This window comes from Aspergillus pseudotamarii, assembly GCF_009193445.1.
Source record: "Aspergillus pseudotamarii strain CBS 117625 unplaced genomic scaffold BDV38scaffold_61, whole genome shotgun sequence".
Lineage (NCBI taxonomy): Eukaryota > Fungi > Ascomycota > Eurotiomycetes > Eurotiales > Aspergillaceae > Aspergillus > Aspergillus pseudotamarii.
Genome location: NW_022475075.1, coordinates 199,365 through 211,784, shown reverse-complemented (window position 1 = coordinate 211,784; position 12,420 = coordinate 199,365). Strand labels below are relative to the sequence as shown.

The 12,420-nt window shown below is 45.0% G+C and overlaps 4 protein-coding genes across 4 annotated transcripts; 3 read left to right on the top strand and 1 right to left on the bottom strand.

Moving 5' to 3' along the window:
- Nucleotides 1–673: 673 nt before the first annotated feature.
- On the bottom strand, nucleotides 674–2,572 carry BDV38DRAFT_295898 (uncharacterized protein; the record flags this gene model as incomplete). Its single annotated transcript, XM_032062800.1, has 2 exons — nucleotides 674–1,499; nucleotides 1,552–2,572. The coding sequence occupies 2 exons, from the start codon at nucleotides 2,570–2,572 to the stop codon at nucleotides 859–861; spliced, it is 1,662 nt and encodes a 553-aa protein (XP_031909926.1). The 3' UTR covers nucleotides 674–858.
- Nucleotides 2,573–3,825: 1,253 nt separating this feature from the next.
- On the top strand, nucleotides 3,826–4,487 carry BDV38DRAFT_257254 (uncharacterized protein). Its single transcript, XM_032055604.1, has one exon. It carries the CDS (start codon nucleotides 4,106–4,108, stop codon nucleotides 4,403–4,405), a length of 300 nt encoding a protein of 99 aa, XP_031909925.1. The 5' UTR covers nucleotides 3,826–4,105; the 3' UTR covers nucleotides 4,406–4,487.
- Nucleotides 4,488–6,331: 1,844 nt separating this feature from the next.
- On the top strand, nucleotides 6,332–7,033 carry BDV38DRAFT_286478 (uncharacterized protein; the record flags this gene model as incomplete). The annotated part of the gene is made up of 2 exons (XM_032060682.1): nucleotides 6,332–6,346; nucleotides 6,395–7,033. The coding sequence occupies 2 exons, from the start codon at nucleotides 6,332–6,334 to the stop codon at nucleotides 7,031–7,033; spliced, it is 654 nt and encodes a 217-aa protein (XP_031909924.1).
- A 3,862-nt stretch (nucleotides 7,034–10,895) lies between these two features.
- BDV38DRAFT_286477 (uncharacterized protein) lies at nucleotides 10,896–11,576 on the top strand (the record flags this gene model as incomplete). Its single annotated transcript, XM_032060681.1, has 2 exons — nucleotides 10,896–10,910; nucleotides 10,959–11,576. The coding sequence occupies 2 exons, from the start codon at nucleotides 10,896–10,898 to the stop codon at nucleotides 11,574–11,576; spliced, it is 633 nt and encodes a 210-aa protein (XP_031909923.1).
- Between the last annotated feature and the right edge of the window lie 844 nt (nucleotides 11,577–12,420).

The window sequence follows — 12,420 nt, the reverse complement described above, 5'->3', positions numbered from 1 at the left end:
CCTGTGCCCATCGATAGAAGCCTTGCTGGATGCTTCCGAGAGGGCCAAATTTGACGGCATAATCGGCGTGCAATGTCCGCGGCGAGATTGTCACGGAGTCCTCCGTCCTGGAACGAACCAATTCCGCGAATATCGGCTGGGGGGAAGAAGCTTCTGGCTGTCAGTCTAGACCACTTACATAAACCGTGGGAGGGTGAATCTCACAAGGGGGCGGCCGCGGTAGCCCTCGCTCTGACAAATTCCATGTTAGTACCAACCTAAAATTACTATCAACATACTTACGCTTCCCATACAAACGGCTCCGAGCCCGTCTCCACTGGCCGGACGATCTCGTATCCTTACGTCTCGATCAATGTCCGAAGGAAACACTAACTCAACCAGCTTTGGAGCCCGACACTTACCACAATCTTCAGCGGCGGTTTCTGTGCCGTTGAAGTTCCCGAACACGAAAGACCTGGTCTCTCTAGCAATGCTAGTTGCAACGACACCCACTTTAGTCCTGGAGAACCTTGTACTGGAGGCTTCCAGGAGAAGACTGTCGAATATACGATTATTAATCGTATAGACTTCCTTTAGAGCCAGATCAAAAACACGTCCATCGTAACAAGAATCATAAAGAAGCCATAAGAGCCACTTGTGAACAGTTCCGAGAAAAGAATGACTTCCAAACATAGCTTGCGATGCACGGGCTAGTGTCGAACTGCGTCTTTCATGAAATATACGACGTGCCATACGGTCAAAGACATCGGCACACTTCTTGACACCCCACTGCATATTGAATAAGCCTAGTATGCTGAGGCCTCCTATATTGCATTAGTGATGAATTGGCACGTTCGCGGTCAAAGGTGGATGCAATAACTAAACGAAATGTTGAGATGCTAAAAAGCGAACTGGAAAAACAGAAACAAAGAGAGCGTATTCCAGTTTACTCCTGCACATACCAGAACTTGTTCCAACTGCGAGGTCAATAAGGTCTTGCAGAGGGCAACAACCGAGACTCTCCTGGACAAGGATTAGAAACTCCAAGGGAATAACCCCTCGTACTCCACCACCGTCAATAGCAAGAACTGTAGGATTCATTGTTGGGGGTAAGACATCTATTACAAGCGGTCTTTGGTAAAGGCAACAAAGGCAGGCGTCGATTGTGAAATTATACTCAATATCTGGTGCAGGAGTACCAAATAACTGAGCACAAAGATCGCAGAGTGTGTGACCACAATCCAGGCGATGCTGCGCAACCCGAAAAAGGCACACAAGACAAATCTTATTAGATCTTATCTGACAGATCCGTCCACTGGAGGCCCTTAGCTGCTCGCGCCGAAACTCTAAGGATGATTGACCCGTACGGTCAAGCAGTTCAAATTGGTCCACCAGCCGGCACTCAATAACATCTACCAGCTCCTCGATAGTTTTACCTGGTTGATACCACCCGAGAATGTGGAGCGCGTCTCGGACAGCAGGACGATACAGCGTCTGGAAGATAGACCGAGGCTCTAGCGCTATAGTACTACGTCAGTACACGGATCAAGTCCCATGGAGGGTAGGTCATACCTAGCATCCCTGGGATGTAATGGTCCATCAAGAGAGCCGATGAGATGGAGGTGGCAAGCTCCTCGTACCGGAGCCCCGCCTTCGCTCCTATCTCTATGTAGTGTGCCAGGCTCCTGCTCAGCGTTGAGGGGACCTCATCCTGTGCTCTAGTTGCCTTCACAAAATCAAAGGGTCGGCAGATACCTTCTGCTGTGTGCTGAAATGCCAAACGGAAGAGCGCTCCAAGGTGGGTTGCACTGAATAAAGCTCTGTGGTCTTCACGGACAGTGCACATGTCATCCAACTGGCCCATAATTAATGCCCTCAGCCGCTCATACCGAGCATTCTCCGACAGATGACTGCTTTCCAGACGTATCAGATGGACCGCCGAAAAGTACTCTCTCAGGTTGGGACCGTCCTTGTGTAACTTGCAGTAGAAATGCTCTACATTCTGTATATCCTCTTGTTCCCCATCCAAGCCGGCCTCCAGCACTATGATTACCCGCGGCCGAACGGCGGATGGTAATGATGATGGTGCTTGCAGGCTAAGACATTCTAGCAGAAAGCCAGCCACATCAAGAAGATCACCAAAGTCGTTAGCAAACACACAGATTACATCAGCGAAAAGAAAAACCAAGCGGGCCCAGATAATATACAGGGCTTTCTCTGCAGATGATGCATCCCATGAGATCGAGCGTTCCAACTTAGGTCGGCCATTCGTAGAGGGGTAGGCGGATGGCATGCATTTCAGGTCTCCGTCCGTGAACAGCACCGGCCGCGTGGTATTTAAGGAATCAATATCATAGCGTAGTTTAATCTCAGCGGTTGAGGCATGCCGTTTTATGTTGTTATTTGGATACAGCCGCCGAAGACAAGCATCTTTGGATCTGCCGCCCATGTATACGCATAATGTCGGATACTGATTCGCGGGATCGCCCATTTCCGTAATCACACGATCTAAGCGGCCATAATCCAAAAGAGTAAACTTCTTACTTTCACTGAGGCCCAAACCGAGCCAGCCAATGTCGTCTATCCGCTGCATCTTGAGAGAGTGCTGAATGTCTTCTACAATCCGCTTTTGCCCGGGCCTTTATGGGTTTTTCTATCCAGCTCACTCCGAAATCTCTGAGATAGTCTAACTAAGACGAAGCCCATTTCGCCGTTGACAAGGCTCTTCGTTACTATTCTTGTCTCATTTTTTATGCGTGCTTCATGGTCCCGAATGTCACCCTAGTGTTTCAACATAGAAGTATACCGTCCCCCGGGTGAGCAGCGACCCGTAACTGACTTTCATTCGTCAATAGGCAGATTACAAGGCGAATGGCGGCTCACCTTCTCTTTTCCTTTTATCAACAGTCGCGACCCCATTACGGTATCGCATTCTTTGTCTTGACGCCCTTAGCCTGAGCTAACAGTCAAACGAACCGTGGTTCTATGATCTGCTCGGCTGTCCACTGAGAAACAATTAAAGTAGCCTGGTGGGGCTGCTGGAGTAAATCATTGGCGGGCCCTGTGATCAACATCCTAGGTGGGAGCTAGTGTCAATATGGAAATGAGAAGTGTTGTTAGCCTCCTGTATGTAGGCCAGGCACCTGGCCAGTATGGGGAACGATCAATGATGACCCACAGTCCGACAGCTAGGTCCTTCGCTGTCAACGGTACGTGGGATAGGCAACTTAGGCCAGTGATGATAAAATCCGTCGTAAACCATGTAACAATAATTAATCCCTGCACACGGTTAGTAAAGGCAACCCGTTTGCAATCATTGTACGCTCTAAGGATATATAAAGCCCACTTGGTGGTCTCATTTCGATGCTGATATCCCACCTGCGTGGACAATACTTCATCATTCTTCCTCTCTCATCTCTTTCCGCCTAAAAAAAAAAGAAACTTGAAATATGTCTTTATTTAACCAACGATGTGAGGACTTCGAACCGAACCCTTATTCGAATAGCGAGTTGTGGCCGTACAATGATCTGTTCAATCCGTACAACGGGGTGAACCATACTTTTGCCCAACCTGGAAACGCCTTCCTCAATAACTTTCCCAGTAGCAACTACATTGTGGACCACTCACAGTTCAATGCTTCCACTTCTACTACTCTGGTTGGGGATGAAAACGTAGGCTTGCGTCTAAAGGAAAGAAGCCTTAACAATTGGGGGGAAAGGTTTGTGTTTTCGCTACGGTTGGCCAAGAAATCACTAACGATGTACCGTAGTCAGGAGAGTGTCCCACCCACTGAATTGCCTAGGTAAGAAGGAAGTCAATGACTTGCCCATATTGCTTATGCTAACCAGAAAATGAAAGTGAATTTAACTGCCAGAAGACGTTCTCTGAGCCTTCCGAAAGAAATGCCGATGGGATATTCAATATTGACAACTTTTCCGTGACCAGTAGTGGTGATACATCGACAGTTGCAGCTCTACATTCTTCGATTGATAACTTTAGCACTGCAATACAGAACCTAACGACAGAAGCCGGGTCAATTTCGGAAACCGTTGAGCGACATTCAAGTGTCATTGATGCTTTTGCACTAAAATTCCAAAACATCCCCGATGTTTTCAGTGTGCTGGATATGGAAACCAGCACTATATCCAGCAGAGTCGAAGGACTAGAGGACAGCCTTCATGAGAAGATCGAGGTTATGTCCAACAGGGTTGACATATTGGCGAGTAGTCTTCATGACAAGATGGACAATATCTCTGGCAGAGTTGACAAATTGGCGGAGATGGTGGAGAAAGTCGTCAAGTGCGAGCGGCTTGCGATGGAAAAGTTTGGGCATTTAACTAAGCGCATGGAGCATCCTGTGTCATTCCAATCACAGAGTAAGGCCGCCGTTGATTTGCGACGTCGAAGCCCGCTAGATCAACTATAGCAGATCATGGGTTGATGGAGCAGGGTATTTTCCTTTTTATTATTGGCCTTTACCATCTCCTTGTATGATATTGTCTGGAGTACTAGACAATTACTATAACCCCCACCAGTGTAGGCTTTGCAAAAGGCGTTTTAGCAATCTATACATGTTGAAAAAGTAGGCAATACCAGCTAGATGCACAATTTGCGAGAGCTACTATAAATTACTCATAAGCCGAGGAAGGGAAAGATTGGAGAATTTTTCGGTTAAATTATTTTTCAATTCTTTTTCCCTTCCTGATCTCCAACAGAAAGTTGGTGGCAAAAAGTAAATTTATTCACCATTTCATACACTAATCAATATTCTAGCTATTTAGTTTCTAGTGTGCCTTCATATTCCACAAGCACAAATCATCTTCCTTGTACCCACCTCGTTTATTATTTCTCTCCTTTCTATTAAGGAAAAAGAACAGAAAAAAAGAGAAGAATCTGTCATACCATTTAGCTTGACTGCTAATTATGACATATGAGTCCATCTCTGCCTTCCATTTTTTGAGAAACTTTTAGCGGATCGGACCGGTCAACCAATTAAAAAAAAAGTCCCATGTAACTCTAAATCTTGATCAGCGCTGTGGAGCATGGACATGCATTAAGTTCACAAGTGCGATCTCCCGCGCTTTCCCCGTGTTTTGATCGACATTTCATAGTACATTTTCCTATTTTTCTTCTTATTCCTATGACAAAACAGTTCCCTACGCTTGCTAAGGAATGGGCGGCTTGTGGCACGGAATCTTTTATGGGTCCTCATTTTATGTTCCATGGTTCTAGGTCAAGTCCACGAAATAGTTCTCCACTAAGTTGTAACTTCTCCTAGCTATCCATAGCCAAAAAATATCTTATTAATGCTTCGATCTTGGGTTGATCAAATTCGAATGTCTGGTTAAGATATGGAATGAATAAATGGATGACCTCATTCAGGAACAATCGCGAATTCTTGCGTATCTATTATCATAAGCTTAGTATACTATGTTGATCGTGAAGGTACGCGGCTGATGTAGCTAGTTTATTAGATGTGCCGAATCTCTTTATTACCAAGAGCTACTTTTCTCAGGTTAGCCGAAAAGGGAAGAAAACGCGAGACCAAAACGAAAAAAAAGAAACCGGAGTAGGAAGGGGGAAAGGGAGGCGGGAAGCATTCCGCATTATCCGCTGTGGATATGTGTCTTGCGTTGAGTGGGAGGCGTACCGGAGCTTTAAGTGGGCCTTTTCAGCTGAAGCTTATATCCGATTTGTAATGGTTTGGCTTGGTTTATCGTACCTGATCTAAGTTTATTAATTTATATTCTTCCCCCAGAGAGTTCCCTACCCATATCGGCAGCGAGGGGCAATGCCTAATAGCCGAAGGTCATAGTCTTTCAAATGAGCTTCGTTTCTTCATCGTGTATATCTGTTTTTATTCCAGCATGGACACCTCAGCAGCCCCACCGGCGTACCGGAGCCACGAACTTAACTTTCTTGGGGGCCGGATGCCCAGTCGAGAAAATTCAAGGAGGGGCTTCTGACTTTCACCCTGAGCGTGTTGAAAATTACATAGTAAAGGGTAAAATCAGTCGTATTCTCAGCTCTCCAAGAAGTGCCTAGCACACAGATAGGCCTCGGACTGGCTTGGATGTCACAATTTGGTGTCTGTGAGGTTCAATAGTGCGACGCGTTTTAGTTCCGCGTATACTGGTTTGGTCTACGCGGATAATAAAGACGTCTCGTTCCAAATAGATACTGTTTTGGTCCAGCAAATAAGCCAATTCAGCTGTTCCTCGATAGCAATTATATCTATAGTAGCTCGTTTATCCAGCGCTTTGTTCTGCTTCCAGGTCACTGATCTCTCAGTCCAAAATCCGACGGACATTTACCAACAGGCCAGGTGTACTAATAGACTCTCTCCAACACAATGCCACACGTTTCGGTGAGGCCTGCTTCCCCAGACAACGGTTTATTAAACTGACGATAGAAGGATCCATCCGTCGCAAGCGAAATTCAGACAATCTGCTGCTTAATGGAGAAGCTCCTCGAGCGGGAAGACGGATTAAGGCAAGAGGTAGAGGAGCTTAAGTTCCAGATGGAGCACCAGTTCTCACACAAACAAACATGCGACCATTGCGCCGATCTGAGAACAGTCATCACAAGATTGGAAAATAAGATATTACATCAGGAATTTACCGTTAGCAGCCTCTTGGAGTGTCAATGGCTGTTAGACCGAGACTTGACGCTGGAAAGACAGAAGGTATGGGGTTTGGAGTCTCGTCTTGCGGACCAGTACCTGGTAAACGAGTCTCTTCTACGTGCAGTCACACAAGTTGAAAGCAATCGCAGCTCCTGGGACATTCAACATGTTCTCCTCGAGAACGAGAGGCAGCGCGAATCGATCTCCACCCTGCTATCTACGTTAGATGTGAAGGACATTACCATACAGTGTTTGCAGATGGCTTTACAAGACATATCACCTGACAGCTGCGGGACCAATGATGGTAATACCCTTCAGAGTGAGCTAGAGTGTCCTTCGCCAAGAGACGACTTTCTCACCAATGAGAGCCGCCATGGTTCAAGCACGCCGCGCCCGTATCAATACGACAGAGTGTCCCACAGAGAATGATGTTACAGGCCCTTGTCTAGCGCACCTTATCGAAAGCGGACACGAAAAGAAGAAAACCATAGGACGATAAGAGCTGAAAGCAGCCGCAGGATTATCAAGGGACGGTTATAGGGAGTATCCGATGACACGGTTAGCCGACGGACGAGACCAGCTGTGTCACGTGATAAGTTAAATGGTATACAAGCGATCACCGGAAAGTATACAATTCAGTATATCGTATACCACGCGTATACCAACGATATACCAGTCAATATATCAAGATGCTCCAAGGAAGGATATATAAGGACACTCATTCATGTACTTAGTTTAGTTCTTCGTGATCAATCCAAATTGTTACTACAGATATACCTTCTATATTGTTACCAGCTCAACTCGTTCGCACTATCTAATAATTGAGTATACATACTCAATTAGCCTGGCCTTTCAACCTTGGACTACCTTCGTATAAGTATCGTCATCAGTATCGCGGATACTCGTTCGGACCAACTCGGGCCACCCCTCGTCGTCGATCACAAGTGGATTTTAGTCGTCGAGGTAAGTCGAATTTAGCCAAGATAGCTAACTGGTCGCAGAGTCCTTGGACAGATACCCGGGCGTAACAAATGATTGTTGTGGTTTTTTGTTGCATACTAAGTATAATTAGCTAAAGGGGTCCAAATGCAAGTCTCGTGCTTAGGCATAATACAATATAAATGGCATTCATCTCTGCTAATCTGATAATAACTACCTTTGTCTTGCTCTCTATGTAGATAAATCTGAATATATGATAGTTCATAGGACATTAACGACCCGCATGACACGAAGTCCTAAAAGTTCATAGATTTCCCAAGAGATTCGGCTCATATAGTTGTTAATATTACCTGGTGCTATCATTCTCTTTCTTTCTTTCTTTGCTTTAACCTTTTTTTTTCTTAAAGGCTGAAGTAGGTACCCTATCTAAGTGTCTTAGGGCTTCTTTTTATGGTCAAACTAGTGTCTTTTTGAAACCGTGGGCTGACTAAGAGAACCAAAGGATAATAAAGCGCCGTCGGCCCTCGTCCCTCGTCATTGGCGGGTCCGGAAATCGGCAGCTTGGACCCGACTTAGCGGCAAAGCCATTTATCTCGGAGAACATCAATAACATAAGACAACTAGCCACAGCGGATCCTAGCGAATCACCGGCATCCTAATTGCCTACATTTCAGTGGGGGGTCTCAAGTATTACTAGTAGTGCGTTGTCAATGCAACGCAACAGGCCAAAAAGAAAAAAGAGAAAAAAAAATTATAGCTCTAGTTATGTATGACCAGGTTAAGTAAGGGCATTAATAGTATCCTATTTTATCACCTATCTTCGGCCCGAATCTCCGAAGTATAACCGTAAGAAATACAGTTGTGATAGGCTCTTACCGAATTCGGTAAGAGGGGCTACATTTTTTTATAAGTTAGATTTTTTACTGACACCATTCCTCAACCACAAACTAACTAATACAAGTCATACCCATGCAGGGTCCAATCGTAATTGCACTTTTTCATGTTTTATTTTATATTTATTTTTTCACATCCATGTAATTATACATCTCCCTATTTTTGCAATCTTTTTAATTCTGGCTTCCTCTTCCGAAGCCAGGCAGAGTTCATATACAGTTATAGTTACAGGAATCAACATATCCTCCATGAAGAGAGAACATATTTAGTGGTTCAGTCCTGCTAGGGCAGAAAAGTTCTTACTATCTTGATCGCCTGCCCTTTTCCCCTACTAGAAAACACCCACCGCTCCAACCCCACCTGCCCCAGAAAGAGATAAAATATTTATTCTCAGTTGGAGTAGTGGGGACATGAAAGGTTTCCAGCCAATGTGGTACACTGTTAATCATTTCATATGCCAGTTTAAGGAAAGGGCCTTTGGTTGGAAATTACGTGCTACCTAGGCTGCGCAAAAAAATTTTTAGTACAGTTTAGGCTCCACATCTAGAGGGCCGCTTCCGATCAAAGTTGAGATAACCCGTCTTCTGGCAAAGTCAGGATTTGAAGTCACATCACGATCGTTTTACCGTTGCATCCTTTTGCATAAATGGTACTACCTACTTGGCCAGACGTCTAGAAAACAGAACGAAAAGGCTAAGAATAGTAGCCCCCATGTTAAGACCAGAAATACGAGACATAACGAAACCTACATGTGGGCCGTGGTAACCGAGGCACATATTTTAGGTTGTTGTCTTTGAGACGTACTTGATCCACATGACCGTTGACACATACTCACAATTACAAATAAGAAAAAGCTTAAACGGTTACGGCAAAGGAAAAGGGGCCGGGGTGATCTTTTCCACACCACGTGCGATTATCGGGAGAGCCTCTTAACATCCGAGGCTCACCATACTAAGTGGTTCAGGTGAGCTTCATTTCCTTATTTTTACACCTGTTCTATGTCAGTATAGATATCTCTGCAAGACGTATTTTTAAAAAGAGCCGAGGACTTAGTCTCCTAGTTCCCGGGAGATGTCCAATTGGAACGCTTCAAATCCCCGAGGGCTCTGGTATCTAGTCTTAGTTATACAGGTTATAGCTTATCTAAACGTTCTCGGTAAGAGCAAAGAGTATTGCACAGGACTTGAAAGAGCCTCTCTCTGGTATCCTAGTGGAGCAAAGAATTGATAATCTGCTAAGCTACGAGCCCGCGCGTGGTCAAAGAAGGAAATATTGAGCACAGTAGCTTTACTAAACGGGCTGATGTCGTTCGTGAGGTGGATCCTAGCAAAATTGGATGAGGTGAAGATGGCTTGTATCACTACTACGTCCAAGCAAACCTAGCTGAAATTTCAGGATCCGATCACAAAGATTCATGCAGGTATACTCCAGCAGTTTGTCGAACCATGGCCAATTGTGGGCAACTTGCGGGAGGTGAATACAGTCTCCTTCGCAATGGTACAGCTGACTGAGTGCCATGGGTATGCCTCAAGAGGTAGACAGGATGAACTTCCCAGGATTCTAGTCTTATGGCGAAGATGCTAATGAAGATTTCTGTACCTATCGAGCGGTACGCTTACCTTTTGCAAAATTTGAAGAAACAGCTCGATATGCTATGTGCTAAGTATCCTAAACGTTGCGGCTTCACTTGACACGAGCGTACCGAGTTCTTTTGATTGTCTAAACCCAGAACTGTCAGTCCCAAATGTGAGATGTGCTTTGGAGATGAGAGGGAATGGCATAAAGCATTTCGCAGTATGACGTAAAAAGAAATATATAATCAGCGGCAGAGCTCCACATAGCTATAGTTGTTTATACTGTGTTTGGGTAGAGGTTGTATTTATACAAGAATATAGTAGGGAGTACTCCCAAAGATATAAGACGCATGTAAATATAAATATATATTTAATGTCGCCTGTTAAACTCTGGGTTGGCTGCATGCCGAGAAGTCACTAGGTCTGAAACGTTACCGGGGCAAGATTCTCGACCATGCACGGGGCAGTAGGTAATATTCCATACAAGTAGGTGTTCCTTACAAGTAGTTATACGTCCTACCCGAAATGGAGGCGCAATATGGATCCCTAGTGGAAATCGCTATTTCTACACTCGGCCACGGAACTACCTAAAAGCATGACGGTGCCGTCACCGTTTGGGTGCAGTAAAGAATACCCCTGCGAGCCCATTTGGTGTCGCGTATGTCGACATCTACACTCAAAGCGTGCGGTCCTATAGCGGCTAAATCCCCCTATAATTCAGATTTTAGGTCACTGGGCTTAAGTTGTATAGGCTTTCGTGAGTATTCATACTAAAGGTTTAAGTCGAAGGAATATCCGCTCCTTCGTTTTTTGCGCCGGGCTTCTGTTAAATTGATAGATCTGATCGGAGGTTAAATATATCTAAAATATTTCCTTCCAGTACAATGTCCCAAGTTCCGGTAAAGTCAGTCATTTTCAAGCATGTTTACCAAAGCTAATGATTGAAGGTCCCCAACATTGAGAACGAGCTTCGAGCTATCTGCAGTTTGACAGACAAGCGCCTCGAATGGGAAGAGATATCGAGGGACCGGGTCGAAGAATTAGAGCGCAAGCTAAAGGAGGGCCAGGCTGTGTACAACCAAACACGCGACCATTGCGCATATATGGGAGCCATTATTACGGACTTGGAAAGAACAAGACTGCAGCAAGAGTCCGCCCTTGACCATGTCACAGAACACCAATGGCTTTTAAGTCAAGACCTTATAAAGGAGAGAAAAAGGGCGGATGACTTGGAAATTCGTCTGGAGAAACAGCACCTAGTTAACGAGGCTTTGTTACGGGCCATAGCTCAGATTGGACACAGTGACACCAGCTCTTTGAATATTCAGCATGTTCTCCTTCAGAATGAGTGGCAACGTGAGCTGATCTCCACTCTTCGATCCGCGTTGAACGCACGTGAAGAAACAGTACGCTACCTACAGATGGCTCTAAGGGGGGATTCGCAGGACATTGGTCCTGAGTGCTGCTGGGCTTGTGATACTGAAAGCCGCCCAAGCGAGCCAACCTCACCTCCAACCATACAGCCCATCCCTAACAGCAACAACTGTTCAAATACGCCACGGTAGAATGCAGGATCCAGTCATCATTGGTACTGAGAAGTGCGGGGAGTTTTTGTGTTTCTGAGATGCCATAGGAGATATACTAGTCCTTCTTTGACATTTTCACCTAGTGGAAAAAGAGAGTGTTATACATTGCTTGGTTCGACATTTAGATCATGCGAATTGAATACACTTATTAGCCGAACTTAGATGGGATAAGCTTCAAATCTCAAATAGCACGTGCAGCTGTGGTTAATGTTCTTATCATGCTGCTTGTATACATCAACTAGGGGATTAGTGAAGCAGAATGACACTTGATTTTGCTGCTTAGAAAAACAGCAGTATTATGTTTGATTGTTTACTACATAGAAAGGGGCAATGGTGTGATATGTGTGGCCACGAACTACTATAGACGGACAATAATAGGGCAAAGAGAGTACGTCGGGAAATCAGTCAACAAAGCCCTGGCAAAGATATCTTGTACCCGAGAGCCAATTACGAGTTTTTCAATTCACAGCTCGCCCTCTTTTGGAATGTAATAATCCTTTATACGGCAAACTATATATTTCTCACAATAGAACCAGGTCAGGACATTTTAAACCCACATTTAACTGCGGCTCTTTTATCAAGGAACACTGCTTAGACTAGTTTTGGGGTCCTGGTCATTTTTATTGTGTCTACATGTCTCGGACCCGCGACCCCTTCCGGGCTCGCAATGGAAGCATGCACTTGAGTTTATGACCCAGACCTTTGGTCCTTAAAAGTCACCCTATCTTCCAACAGGCCTGCTTTTACAATTGTCTGAATCAGAATTTTACTGTCGCAAATTCCCATCTCTTTACCTCCCCCACTATTTCTGACCCTGGAAAGA

Bases quoted from the DNA above. Each gene is read 5' to 3' on its own strand.
- BDV38DRAFT_257254 (XM_032055604.1), top strand. From the start codon at position 4,106: ATGGAAACCAGCACTATATCCAGCAGAGTCGAAGGACTAGAGGACAGC.